The 14,694-nt window shown below is 38.4% G+C and overlaps 1 protein-coding gene across 7 annotated transcripts in view; it reads right to left on the bottom strand.

Annotated features, from left to right (window-relative positions):
• Positions 1-43: 43 nt before the first annotated feature.
• Positions 44-14,694, bottom strand: part of NR1H4 (nuclear receptor subfamily 1 group H member 4) — a 39,192-nt gene continuing 24,541 nt past the window's right edge. For all 7 annotated transcript variants that reach the window (XM_075749494.1, XM_075749486.1, XM_075749503.1 and 4 more), the window contains 6 exons: positions 12,354-12,487; positions 11,730-11,828; positions 10,806-10,905; positions 9,159-9,305; positions 2,210-2,323; positions 44-879 (listed from right to left, as the gene is read on the bottom strand). In XM_075749494.1, the coding sequence (XP_075605609.1) occupies positions 641-879; positions 2,210-2,323; positions 9,159-9,305; positions 10,806-10,905; positions 11,730-11,828; positions 12,354-12,487 (833 nt within the window). In that variant the 3' untranslated portion in view covers positions 44-640. The remainder of the gene's footprint in view (positions 880-2,209; positions 2,324-9,158; positions 9,306-10,805; positions 10,906-11,729; positions 11,829-12,353; positions 12,488-14,694) is intronic.

The raw sequence follows: 14,694 nt of genomic DNA, 5'->3' as shown, positions 1-14,694 counted from the left end.
GAAGTTTGTAAAGTCAAACAACCTGTGATGCACTTTAACAAAGTTTAGATACTGTATAATTTTTACTTTGAAATAATCAAGTTACACGTTTATATAATGAAAAGGGTTTTCTTGTGTGTGTGGCTTTTCTCCATTCCGTACTTTTCCACCTTCTGAAGAAATAAGAGCTTGTGCATCTTACGTGAACGCATTTCACGGTTGAACAGCAAATGACTCTAGCATTAATCATTTCAGCTGGTTTATTACCGTAAATATCTGGGATATATTCTTTAATGGAGGCCAAGCACAAAAACAGTGCAATGAAAACAATACGGATGGAAACCTGCATTTCCCCATTTGTCAAGAGGAACTGTAATTGCAACCAGCTTAATTGCAGCAGGAATTAACAGGGTTCCTCTGAGGAGCTGCTGGGCTCTTTCTGATTAGAGAATATAAATACAGAGAAAATTATACTTACGTGTGAAAATCTGATAGCTATACAATGTTCTGTGTATAGTGAACAAAATGACTTTTATGAATCCCTGGCATGTATATAAAAATGCAGTAAAGAAAATTTAATGTACTGTGGGATATTTTTCTATGAAAATAAATGCTATGTGGTCCTTTAAAAAGATATTTCTCCTAAAATAAAAAGTATCCATCACTGCACATCCCAGATCTCACAGAGAAGAGGTGTGAATTTGTGATCATTCACTCTCCATGACATCAGCATCTCTGCGTGATGATGGTTAAATGTCCGTAATTCTGTAAGACGGCCCAGAAGACATGCAAAGTGTTGAGGGTTATCCGGGTGGTGAAGTTTGCAGAATTTTTGTAGAATATCCAGCAGGGGTTCTTGAAGCTTTTCCACGGACTCTCTGTCCTTTATGTATTGTCGATCTGGTTATGGTTTTAAAAGAAAAGAAGTAATTAGCAACTATATGCTCTGATAAAATGTAAATAATTACACTGATAAATGAATATCAAACTATTCAAATATTTACACTGGGCACTGATGTTCACACCTACCAAGAATATTTCTTTTCAAATTAAGAGGGAATAAAAATGCTTTAACATTGTATTTTTGGTTCAGGGTTTTCATGTCAGCTTCCCACTTCTAGCGAGGGAAAACTTTCAACGTTTTCAAAAACTGAAGAGTTTTAACCAGGAAATGTTTCTCTGCAGTTGTATCATCATCTCCCAATGCACCTGAGTACATCCTGCGATGCATTGCAGCAACTGAGCACGACGTAAGTTCTGGGAGATGTCGTACAACCGGGGAATCTGGCCAGTAAAGAAGAGTGTACATACAGGTCACCAGGGAGAAATCAAACATCTTCATCCTCATATGAAATGTCTTTGTTAGAAAATACTTTTTATTTTGTTCATATGGAAGCGTGAGTGTGGGTATTTGGAGAGGGAGGAAAAGAGGAGGATGGGTTCTTTTGTCACTGAAATTTTTGGTGTAAAAAAATTTCCTGAGCCACACTGACTCAAAGAGTGATGGGATTGCTTCACCTTCCCATCTTCCATGAAACCCGATTTGGAAAATTTAGTGTCTGTCTTTTGTCCTGAAGCATCAGGCTTCTCTTCTCCCATTTCTATGATAGTCAGCATGTTTGAGGCACTATACTTTTCCTCCTTATTTTGTAGGCAGAGCTGATTAGGTTTTTGTCGTCAAAGTATTAGTTTTTACAGCAAAGCCTGTAATCAGGGCTGAGATGCTATTGTGCCGATACTTCTGAAAGGTTGGTTTCCAATGCTTTGTAGTCAAGAGGGCAACTTGCTACTGTCCTTCTGCTCTTGCCAGCTGGTGTTTGTTCAATAAAGGCTCAAGATCTTCATTGCCATCCTCTAAGTTATAGGGTTTCCCCATTTCCTTCTAAAAAAAATGTGACATTCCACAGTGGGCTGTAGTGACATACATGTAACCACATCTGGGATTTTCTGAAGGAAAGAGCCCATTGTGCCAAGCAGTAATCAGGTACCAGTAGGTTTTTTAAGCAGGGTATTTAGGCACTTTTTTCCTTGCATTCAAAACCAAATAATGTAGCAGGACATTCTGAGTTTGGATTTCTGTGCTCGTTTTCTGGTTTAACAGCTGAATATTCTAAATAAATGTGTATGCTCACTTATTGTATGTAGAATATAAGGGTTTACAAGTCTCAGGTCACACTCCTCATGCGTTCTTTCCAAACCTACTAATATTTAATTCTGGATTAGAAGTTACCTGGAGACAGGATAACTATGGCTGTGAGCAGCGCATATTCTTCCTGGGTCATCTTCAACTCTCCAATGCTTTTATAAAAATTAAACATTGGAGTTATGAATTCATCTGAGATACCTGTGAGAGAAAAAAAGTTAAAATATTTTTTAATTATTGAAATAATCTGGTTTATTGCCACAGAGCAATTATTTAGTATTTGAAGCCTTCACTGTCTCGGTGGGATAAATTTACTACACAAGTCAGGCCTGATGTAAGAGAGTTTAAAAAGGGCAAACACATCCTTGTTTTCCAGATCAGAGTAGAAACAGGCAAGCGCTGGCAATTTCTCTTTTCATGCTTTCAAAGTCTTTCTTTCAAGCGATTCCTTTTCCTCTAACATGTATGAAGTTTGTCCGTCTAGCTCTTCAGGACAAGCCTCATACATGTTTTTCTTGCTGTCTGCTGATATTCTAGCTATCTTCTGTTTCCAGTACGCACAGTTTGCTAAACAGTCCCCATGTTCCCTCTCTTTACCTTTGTTATGTGGAAACCTCTCAGGGTGTATGGCTTAATTCCAGCCCAATTCTACTCTGCATCTAGCGGCCTTGGGTAGTTGTTTCAGTTGTCTCCATAAAGAGTCTTAATTGCTCCTTTTATGTAGCCTGAAACTTTATCTAGGTCTAGGATTACCTGTAGTCCGAGATCAACTTGCTTGCAACTACTCCTACCTTCCAGCATAAACCATAAAGTACAGAGCTATAAATAATTACAATCCAGCCCAGTTTAAGGATGGGATCATGCTATTCTCTCGCCATCAGCAAAACCCTTTGGGATTACCAAATTGGGGCATGCTAACGGAGCTTCCTCTTACTTAATCATCAGGTCACAATGTTCTTACTTTTAGCCTTAAATTACAGATGTACTCCATTCTGCTTTTTGGTGTAAAAGAGAAGTAGGTCCCATGACATCAAATTTATTATTATTTTTTTTAAACTGGTGAGTGTGAGTCACTCAGAGGCTACTTGACTGTTGGCAATGGCTGCTTGCAACTCTGAAGCGGTAGCATGGATGAGGTGTAGAGATCTGAACCAGTGGTTCTGCAGCAAGAAGCCTTTAGTCCTTCCTTGGCTGAAAAGATAGAAACCTCTTCCGTTCCCACAGATGAAGGCCATAGGATTTCTTGTCATTTTACTCTTAATTTTGAGCTGTTCTGGGAGAAAACTTTCTAAGTTGCTGCGGAAGCCACATGAAATAATGCGCTTTTGAGTGCTGTATGCAACACGAAGCTGAAGTCCAGGACTGGTGAGGTTTGGAGTGCCTCCAACAGGGGAAATTCAAAATGAAACTCAGCAAGTGGAACTCAAAGAAAGGAAACATGAAGTCACTTGACTTAACTATGAACAAGTCACATTGTGCTGTGACAGTGAGAACTTACTTCAACCAGTGGAATAGTTGTGTGTACCAACAGAGCGAAAGTATGGTCTTGCAGGGTGAGGTTTATTTTGTGGCTGAATGATGTGTTTAAACATGTGACATGAGCAACCTATGTTCAGATTGCAAGCCACAAATCTTGTTTTTGCAACGGGTTCAACATTATTGAGAAGAGTCTAAGTCAATTAAGCAGATACATATGATGCGAGTCAGCTCATCCTGTGGAAGTTAGGAACACAGCTGGAACTTTATACAAAGCAAATAATAGTCATAGCATCTAATGTTCTGCGAGGTTGATGTCGTTAGTCATCCACATTAGCTATTTAAAATTTTGGACACTTGTTATTGCTAACTTTTGGGGAACGTCCTATCGTCTCTCTCTTGGGCAGTTTTAAATGCCAAAGTTCCTTACAATATGACATTCGTAAGGAACACATCCATATAACACACCAAAGTCTTAAAGTTCATGTGAATCTAGAAATGAGAAAAAGTAAGTCTAGCTGAGCCCTAAAGCAAAGCAAACAAATTCCTTTTGTGGAAGTGAATAGCTGAGCGATGTATGAGAGAAGTCCAAGACAAACTGGATATTTTTAGAAGTCTCTCTGCAAGGTATCGCGCCGCTGGGCACGATCGTCTTGGCAGCAGACAGGAAATGGGAGGAAGTGGGCTGTGACTAAGACTCCCATCATTTGTTTCTCATATTCATCATCTGATTTTTTTTGTTTTGTTTTGTTTTGTTTTTGAGTCAGGTTAGTTTTCAGCTGGATGAATTCATTGTTTTGCTGATCACAAAGCTCCTCAAGTTCTACTTTCAATATAGCAGAAGTGGGATGAAAATGATGCCGGTGAACAGGGTGTGGAATAACTAATTCAGGTCCTTCTTGTGCCAGGCACTGTATAAACATGCAGTAAAACAATACTTACCCCAGAAAGCTTATAATCTAGCATAAAGAAACTAAAGCATGGATGGGTGAAGCAAAAAGAGTATAGATGTGGAAGCAAATGAAATTAAGGCAGAAAGCTTCTCTGCACTACTGCACTCCAAACAGAAATAAAATGAAACAGAAGAGGTGAAAGGGACTAAAAAGGGATGTTTCAGCAACGCAGCTGATTTACTGCTTTTACTAAAGAGAACAGAACTTTGAAATCTTTAAATATATATATGCCACAATACAATTATGAATAAAACCATGCAAAGTGAGCAATTCTGAGACTCAGTTAATGGAATTTTTTCCTGGTTACTAGTTTTGTCCTTATCCTACCTGTGCTGGAGTTTCCCTGTTATTTCATCATCCTGTATGCACATTCCACAAACCGCTGTTCCATCACAAGAGGGGGCTGTTTTCTAATGTGATTGAAAACGCTTCAGTTTGGATTTAATAAGCTCCACCAGAAAGCAAAAAAGCAGGAAACAGATGTTTATAGTTCTTGCTTTTTTCCTTATCTACCGTACAAGATGTTGTCACTTCAATTCAGGTTATCAGAAAAAGAATTAAAGGCAATTTGGTGCTCATAACTGGAAAGGCTAGAGGAGACATGAATTATATGACTTTTCAAATGTCATTGTTACAAATCATACTCCGAAAGTGAAAAAAATCAAATAGATAAAATTATATTTCTGGCCTCATTGAGAACAGAAAAGTTCTTCGTCGAACCCTCTTTGTTTAGATCAGATGAGCACTGCACAGTACTGTGTCAGCTAGGCAGGGCTTCCCAGTCAGTGTTAATGGTGCCTCCTTCTCTGCTTTTTCTCAAAAAATGTTTCAAAAACTGTGTTTCATGCTGCATTATGACAAGAAGCACATACCCCTCCTTCGTGTTGCATTGTGCATCATTCTGAATTACACAGATTTCTACCAAACCACCAGCCCAACTCTATCATCTGTGAAAGATACTACAATTCATTTGATTGATTTTGCTCTCTTAATGAATGACTGGTGGTAAACCCCAGGGTAGTCAACGGGAAATACTAGCTTTACTGAGTACGGCCTTGCGGCATTAGACTGGAGCAGATTTAAGTCTGTGAGCTTTATTCATTCAGCACCCCTTACTTCTTGCACAATTTCATTCCTGTCTGTAGCTTAAGACACAGCGTTGGTTTAGACCTTGCCTTTTTTTAGGGTTTTGTTCCTATGATTTCTCTCTGAAGGTAAGATGACTGTTGCTTTCGTAAGTTTTGCAGTTTCATAAATAATTATCTGGTTAACATAATCCTGGAATAGATGTTTTTACTGTGATATCGAGTCAGTATTGCCAGCTTTTTGAGACTAGTATTATCTCTTCTATTTTGGCTGTTCATTAGAACTGAATAGATTAATCTATTGCAAGAGGAAAGCTTGAGAGCAAGTACTAATTAACAGTAACTAGCACTGTGTGATTAATATGGATAAAGAGATCTTTTTTTCTTGATAAATATGGAGGTGCCCAAGGGTATATTAGTAGCTGTTTTATGAAAATAAAATATATTAATTACTTGCAAAATTACATCTTATCTTTCACAGTGTTTCATCTACCAGAACTGTTTTCCATGCTGCTTAGAAGCTCTGCCTTCTAGCCTGGTCAAATACATCAGTGGCCCTTTAAACACTGACCAAATTCACTGTGTTGATGTTGAGAGATGAAAAGGGGAAAATGTAGCCAGTAGAGAAGATAGACCAGAGCATGTTCATGTGACCTCTCCTCTATCATCATCTTGTAGAGGCTAAATGGACAACTTAAATGAGAGGTCAGCATGTGCCAAGGAGAACTCACAATCAGGACAGCAAAAACCCGTCTTCTCAAAAGCAATCAATAGGACTATTGTGAAGCCATCATTGTAAGCAAGGAAACCTTAGTTTAAAAAAAAAAAACAACAAAAAACAAAACCCAAAACCAACCAAACAAAAACACAACACAAAGAACAACAATCCAACCAAACCTGCAAGGAGGATGCAAATGACATTGCCACATACCATCCTTTGGCAGTGGCCTGAGTGCCTGCAGTCTGGAGAGAAGTGCGGTCTGGCACACAGCAGCAGCATCTGCACTGCCTTGAGCTAGTCTTCATAGGTCGAGTCTATTTAGATAAGTTTTTGGCCTGGAGAAGCACACTTATGCAGAAGAAAAGAGATTGGGTCCTCTGACATCTGTTCTTGTTTTCATGGGTATAAATTAACTCTGTAGCTACGATGTAAACATCTTTTATCAATTTTATTTGTAATTCAGGAACATGGTACTGGCTAACTCCATGTGATAGATTGTGCAGTACCACATAGAAACAGAAAAGCTCTTTCCTATAGTCTGTAATTTAAAGTGGTCCTAAGTTCTAAATGTTTTGGGCAGTGTGGGTTTTGCAGTTTTAGCTTGAGTCCCAAGATGGTAAATGTCTCCCTCCGTGTGGATGCACGTGCCCATTTGGAGGGTTAAACACCTATGATTTACAGGTATGTTTAGAAACAAGAGGCTAGATACTGGCCAGGTTCCTCTCTCTCAGATTATTTGGACTCAGCAGTGAAGATAATTTAATTTTGTTTCTCTGCACAAACCCCAGCGCAATGGGGTTTTGAAGCACTACCATTACTCAGTACTAGTAATCAAATAATAAAAGCCCAAGGCAGCGGAAGTGATTGGGTATCCATTGTTCCGCTGCCGGATTTTGCCCTTGGTGGCAGGAGTCTCTTGTCCAAATAAATAGGAACTTTGCATCCCACATTCAAGGGCAAAAGGTGGCTTCTTGCCAATGCTTTGAAATTGTGGCTATTTCTTTTTTTTTTTCCTTGGATCTCACTGTACTTCAGCACCGGTAACCCATCCAGGAAGACAACAGTATATTTCACAATGTCAGGTGTCCTGCTGCCAAATGAAAATTTGTGTCCAGATTCTTGTGTTTCTGTCCATATCAGATAGTATCTTATTCCCTGATACTGAAATTAGTAGAACTACCATGTGGAATAAAATGATAAAATAAAAATCTGTGGCTCTTAATGACCACTGAAAGCAGGTGTCCTCAGGAAAACAAGCTACAAATTCTCACTGAGAAAACATTCAGTATCTCAGCACTGTTTTTTAAAATTATTGTACTCCACAATAATGGGGAGAATTTGCTTTCAAAATAACAGAAAGAAACTAAGCATTAAATAACTAGGATGTCAGCCTTTCACAGAATGAGTCAATCAGTCACAACGTGGAGTATGCGTAGTGAAACATCAAATAAGATGACTAAGTGGCACGAGATCTCATTAACATTAAATAAAATGTCTGTATTTCTCATTAAGTCTCAATATTAGAAGGAGTAGGAGAGGATTTCAGTCTCAGGAGCAGCTAATGAAAGAATTTCCATAACACCTTATGGAGAAAGACCATAAGGGCACAAACAAAGGCAGTCACTGAGATGCACCAGGACTTGAGCAATATGCTGAAGGTGAGAAATAAAAATACATCTCATCAGCATGAGAATAAAGACGAAACCTGCTAATGCTCAAAGGTCATCACCACCAGATCTCTGGCTTCTTTATCAGGAGAAAAAAAAAAATCCATTCCATGCAGTCAGACAAGGGAAGGCATAAATATTAATAGATGAGAGCAGCTTCCAAGTGGATGTGGTGGCAGGTGACAGAAGTCTGGGCAGCTTATGACTTTTAGGCAGGATCCCCACCCCTGATTTTATGGATACAGACATCAAGGCTTGACAACAGGACTTATGTGACATTCAGACATTTGCACCTAAAAATATGTGGACAGAAGTTCTGACTAACAGCAATAATTTATGGTTGATGGCCTGACAGTGTTTAGGACCTCACTAGGAGCCGTGAATAATCCTTCATTCATTTCCTATAAATTTAACTTCTAATCTCTCACTCAACTATCACTGCATTTCCTTTGCTGCTGTCTATTGTCTTTGCAGGGTGTTTCAGTTCGCTGCATTTAGTCATCGTCTTTTTTTCAGTGAGGCGTATGTAAAAAAAAAAAAGGACCTAACAATATCCAGCTTTTCGTAATTATTAAGATTTATGTCTAGAACCAGTAGAATCTGTCATAGCAGCTAAGCCTTGGATGGACCTTAAGAAGCAGAAAACATACTGAAAATATGCCATGTTTATAATTCTTCCATGCATCTTGTGCAGTGTGATTCAATTTTATCAAATAGATCCTAAGAATAGGTAGTTATCTTCAGTCATCTCCAGTAACATCCTAAAATCTTTTTTTTTCCTTTCTTATATATAGTGATTGCCTTTGAAAGCATAAATATTGATATTTTATGTGAATAATGTGAAATGGTGGTATTTCTTCTTGATCGTTCTTTCACGCTTATAATTGGAGACTTGCACTGGGTTTATTTGATATGTTATTCATAATACTTGCAATGTATTTTTAAGTAAACCTTTACCTTATGACCTTTAGACTCAAGGCTGAGTTACATTTGTTCTAGTTAATATAAAGAACAACATTCAGATAAAGCTGTTTCAGTGCTAATAAACAATTTTACTAGCTTTTCAAGGACAACATACTGACACAGAAGTGCAATGATGTGGTTTGTTTTTTCCTCATTAAACAATATACTTACCACTATTGCGAATTCTTTCTTCTAAAAGGACAGTATGTCCTGTGGGGAGTTTCCTACTGAAGATCTCAGCTGAACGGAGGAACATAGCTTCTACTGCTGAGCCCTTCAGCAAAGCAATCTGATCTTCATGATCAAGGGTTTGGAAGCCTGGGGAGACATTAGAGATAAGTAAGGCAGCAAGAGAAAAGCCCCTGCTACTTTCTGTCTTGAAGTTCTTGCACGTGAGGTGCTACACATCTGCGTGACCTTGATGTTGATGTTAGCAGGCATGACACGTGCCATGGAAACTGGGGCCCAGATTCCAGAAAATGACTGAAGTTTATGAGAATTAGACTTGTGTTTCAGGATTCATGGTACTTTAAGAGGAACATGATAAGCAAAATCTAGTGGCATAACACAACCAATAGTAGAGATTTTGTCTAGACTGATGGTGCTGCCCGACATCTGCCATGTTTCCACCAGAGCTCTTTGTATGACTCGCCCTCTGCCATGCTGCTTTCAGCCCTTTCTGTGCTCTGATGGCAAAAATCAGCACTTGAAGTATCTAATTTTAAATATTTCACCTTGCCTTTGGACTAAAATACTAGTTTACATACAGGCTTCCTGCTGTGTTTTAAATACGCGTTTCTCTCTTTGGAGAGGAAGGACTCTAAAACCCACTGAAGAAATCAGAAGGAATTTGGTAACTTGTGTAAATACAGAGTTGCTCCTCTGAAGAAGAACAGGGAGCTGAAGATCATGGGAAATTCTCCTCATACTTGCCAATGCAGGTACCCACCTAATACCCACCCCCCAATTCTGTGAGGAAGCACAGTAAAATACAAAGTAGAGATGAAACAAGAAGGTGATAAATCTTGCCAGATGTATCCTAACTCAACACTGAGTTCAATTACAAAGCTCCTCCCTTCTTCACTTACTGTGAGTCAGTATCCCAGTTAGCATAAAAAAATAGTTACAACTGCAGTGCTAGGCTTTGAAGCAAGCCTGTAACACACACCGGGAGGGTCAATACTATGGGAATGCCAGAAAAATAATGTTTTCATACAGCTAAGCATTACAATGCACCTTCCTTAATTACAAGGAACCTGTACTATGCCTTGTGTTCACTCTTGAGGTAACATCAACTTGAGAGTTTAAAAAATACTAATGATAAACTCAGGTTTTCAGTGCTTGTCCATAACACACCACGCAAGGACTATAAATATTGGTGCCACCAGCTGGGGAAAGTTCTTGGTTAGGACTCACAATTCAGTGGATGCTATGACCTAGAGGCTTTGCTAGAAAGGCCACAAAGAGTGTGAAGCGGAGTCTGGCAAGTCTTAGCGGTAATTTAAAGGCAGCCTATTTGGCACTGCAGTGATATATGAAAATGAAATCTCTCTAGAGACGCAGCCCCTTCTCTGAGCGTTTTGTTTGTCAATAGGTAAAGAGTGCCACATCTCAGAGTGACAGACTTTGAATTATTCAACAGATTATTTCTCCGAACACAAAGCTCTGTTTCTTTAGACAGTGTCTGAAGAATGCATATGCGTCAGAGGAGGAGGTATTTTTATACAGTGTTCAAATATACACAACAATCACCAAATAGCAACTCAAAGGCATGTAAGCTTTGCAATAACAAAATTTGCCCCAACACACTGGATATACCTGGTAGTTTTTTAGTGAATTCCACAAGAACCTGCACATGACTGGTAGCCATTTCTGTTAAAATCAGAAAATTTCCTTCAGCACTGAATTCCTCATGTAACTGTTAAAAATCAAACCAAACAAAATCTGTTAATATTTATTGTCATTTCACATTTAAAAGCATAAAATACAAGACACATTAGATTGGATCAGGCAATAGGTCCATCTAACCCTGTAATTTGTCTCCAATGGTTGTCAAAACCAGGTATTTTTTGAAGGCGACGTAAGAAAAGACAGGACCAAAAAAAAAAGAAAAAAAAGAAAAACAGTGTCCTTTTGCCTGGAATATCTGTCTCACTTTCAATGTCATGTCTAGCAATCAATGATTTAGGCAGTTCCTGAGCTAGAAGTTTTAGGACACCATAATATTTAACCAAAAACCTCATTGTCCATGAATTTGTCTATTTCCTTTTTGAATATATTTTTGGTTTTCACCTCCTCAACCTCCCATGGAAATAAGTTCCAGAAGTTAGTTATGTGGTATTCAATCCACATTTATTTGGGTTCAAAAGAATTAAATGTTTTCAAGCTTGCAGGCTGGTATCTTTATAGAAAGGAAGCTTGGCTGCAAGTCAAACTCAAATCACTGTCTATACTGACAATGCAAGAAACAAAGCTCCAATCAGCAAAGGTTAAATTTGAGCATAAAAGTGTATTTCCAGAGTTGAAAGCTTTTTCTTAGCATTTAAATTTGATAAACAAAGATGAGGTCTAACATCTGAATCGGAGACAATCTGCCCCCCCTTGCAGCACGTTTTAACTGTAAGTTTTTACACAGTTTGCTCTACTACTTACAACACCTTATGCTGAGTACAAATATTTTCTGCCGTGTAACCCTCAGCTTCATTATCCACATCTCAAAAATGAATTCATCAACATACTTACTAGTTTTTTTGACACCTCCTGTGGTATTTGTTGTTTACTGTATGAATCCATGAGGTAATCAAGAAGGTTTTGCTGTTCTGGGGTAAATTCTACTTTCTCCTATACTGGCAAAAAAAAAAAGCCCATCATGAAATGCAGTCATAGAAATCATCTAGTATGTCTGTCTTTAGGCAAAAGTTATACATCTATTTCTAACACTTGGAGATCAAGCAGACGAGGTTTGCTTGTCACTGAGATTTCTGTAGAAGTGTACAGAAGAGTGGTGTGTAATGCTTCTAAACTGCATGAGTTCATGTGGTTTATTATTAAAAATAAGGAAATGTTTAGCAAATAACTAGGTATGCTCAAACTTTAGTTTAATCACACCTCACCATATGTGATATATACCTGACATATATCACAGAAAAAAATACTTTATGGATTTTATGGATGTTTTACTGAGTTTTGATTAAAAATATCAGAACTACCTCTATTCTCAAGGTATTTCCTTGACTTGGTGGAGGTGGAGTTTTAATTCCTACAGATAGCTCCAGAGAGTTTGCGAGTACTCTATATTCACTGTACTAGCCACATTTAGCTCAAACTTTACCGCTGCTGTATGAACTATTACAAGAATTTTCTTACCCTATATATTTTAGTTGTAGATGTCACTTGTTTCATGTCATGGCCTTCATTATCTTCATTGACTGTCTGATCTGGGGGCTGTTTCACATTTTTCCGTAGCCTTTTTGACTTGCATTGTATTTCTGTTAACAGACCTAGAACACATAATACAACAGATGATAGCAATTGGATTTATATATGCCTCAGGCACTGAATAGGTACGTAAACATGCCCATGAATGCTCTTTACACTAACAAACACACTTACCTGCGTCAGATCATTTCCTGAGCATGTCATTATCTTTGGATGTGAGTCTAATGAGACATACTAAGTACACACTAATGAGTAGTCTAGCCCAGCAGGAGCCCATCTGCAGAGCAAAACGGTGCTGGTGACCCAGCATCCACACAGTGTGCATGTCAGGGGTCTTGCTGTGGACCAGCTCTAATCTGGTGTTATAGACAGAAAACCCATTAGTGATGGGAGTGTGCTGGAGCGTGTCTTTAGTTTCATCCAAAAGAAAACCCCTTCATGTGCTCTAAGACCCGAATCAAAGTGCAATAAATGGCAACAGTTGGAAGACTGTCATCAAGAGTGTGCTCCTCATCCAATCCAAAACAGTAATCGAGGTGCAGCTGTTCTTACACAAAGAGCAGTGAATGTTTTCAATAATCTTTAAGCACTATTATGGCTGTAGTGCAGAATCTTCACATAGAAAGCCCTCTCAGAAGAGAGGACTCCAGCGCTTTAGCCATTACAGTGTCACTATACAGATAGACCAAGAGCTGAAAATGTAGGCTCAGAAGTATCTCAGACTGGCAAATGTACCTGTAAAATGTATTTATTTAAAATGTTACCCAGTTGGTCTTGCTATTTTGCATTTCATTGTATTGGAGGACTGAATAAAGCCCTGGTTTTACTATAGAGTTTCACTTGCCCTAATGAAAGGATTTTTTCATTTCTGGTGGTTTGTTGTTTTTTTTTTGTTCTGGACTACATTTCAGTACCTTGAACCAGGGAGCATCCTTGTGTGGATGTCATAAAAATAGCAATTTGCTTGTGCTAACAAAAGAAAGGGACAATAGGTACCCTACACAACCTGTGGAAGACAGCCAGAAAGTACAAATGAAAAAGCAAACAGCTAAGTATCCATCTAAAAATAAACCTATCGGCACAGGACTTTCCTTCCTTCCTTTCTTTCTCTCTCTCTTTCTTTCTTTCTTTCTTTCTTTCTTTCTTTCTTTCTTTCTTTCTTCTTTCAAGTATTCTTCCCATTCTTCACGTTTGAAAATGCAGAGCAGGCAAAGAGGCTCATTTGGTGAGTATATGATGGTAGAGGAAGATACCATGAAAACAGTGAATTTCGTTGTGAATGTTTTTAATTTCCTGTTTAAGCACTATATAAAATAACCTACCTGAACTGCTGAGAGAAGAGGAAATTTACATGATTAAATAAGACCTGCAAATAATACCTTGAAAGGGGGGAATAGGAATGATGGAGATAATAATTGGTATTGAGCCATGTAATTTGTGCTGCCGCACAGCATCATAGATTTCTTTTTCTAAATTATTCACACACTTTGGCAGTGTTAATGGGCTTGTACTTTTTTTCACCAGCTTAGGATCTGGTCTATTACCTTCCTAGGGAAAATTTGGTTTACATTTGCCTTAAACAGATTTTACTCATGCTTCCAGTTAGTGAGTAGTACCTTGACATCTTATTCTGGCTCTGTTTAAGTTAGCTGGAAAACTCATGTGAGAGGCAGGACTTTGCTTTTTACCTCAGAGATGGCTAGGTTTCAATGGGTATTAAATGGGTATTACCTTCCAGGAAGAGTGGTAGAACCTGGGTCTTCCCTAGGTAGACATTTCACCCAAGAAACTTGCAGTTTATATCAAAACCACAGCAAATGACTGAAATTGATGGTCAGTAATTTTGATCTGTTGTTTATAAAGGGCAGGATTAGGATTGCTGAGTAGCTGTGCCATAAATGTTTATAAGAATTTACCTCCTTGTTCAGAGGGAAAAAAGAATCCACAGAGCTTGCAATTACAATCCTACAAAATGAGTAAGTGAAACAAAGTTCAAGGTAACCTTTTATTTCCTAGTAATTTTTTTTTTTTTCCAAATAAATGCTCTATACTACTAGACGCTTCATGTTTTACTGTCCTGGATTGCCTTGAACTAAAAGCAATAATACAGCACACTCCTACTTAAAAGCCATTAAATATTACCTTGCCAAACATCCTCATTGCAGTGCATTAGAGCATGGTTATGGTTAAGTCATGAGCAGCACAAGATACCCAGTATTTCCATTGCAGAGGGGGAGTCAGATGGCAGTGGCACTCGCTGGCTTTTATT

This window comes from Balearica regulorum, chromosome 1, assembly GCF_011004875.1.
Source record: "Balearica regulorum gibbericeps isolate bBalReg1 chromosome 1, bBalReg1.pri, whole genome shotgun sequence".
NCBI lineage: Eukaryota > Metazoa > Chordata > Aves > Gruiformes > Gruidae > Balearica > Balearica regulorum.
Note: the sequence above shows the minus strand (reverse complement) of the source record. Positions and strands in the feature narration are given on the sequence as shown.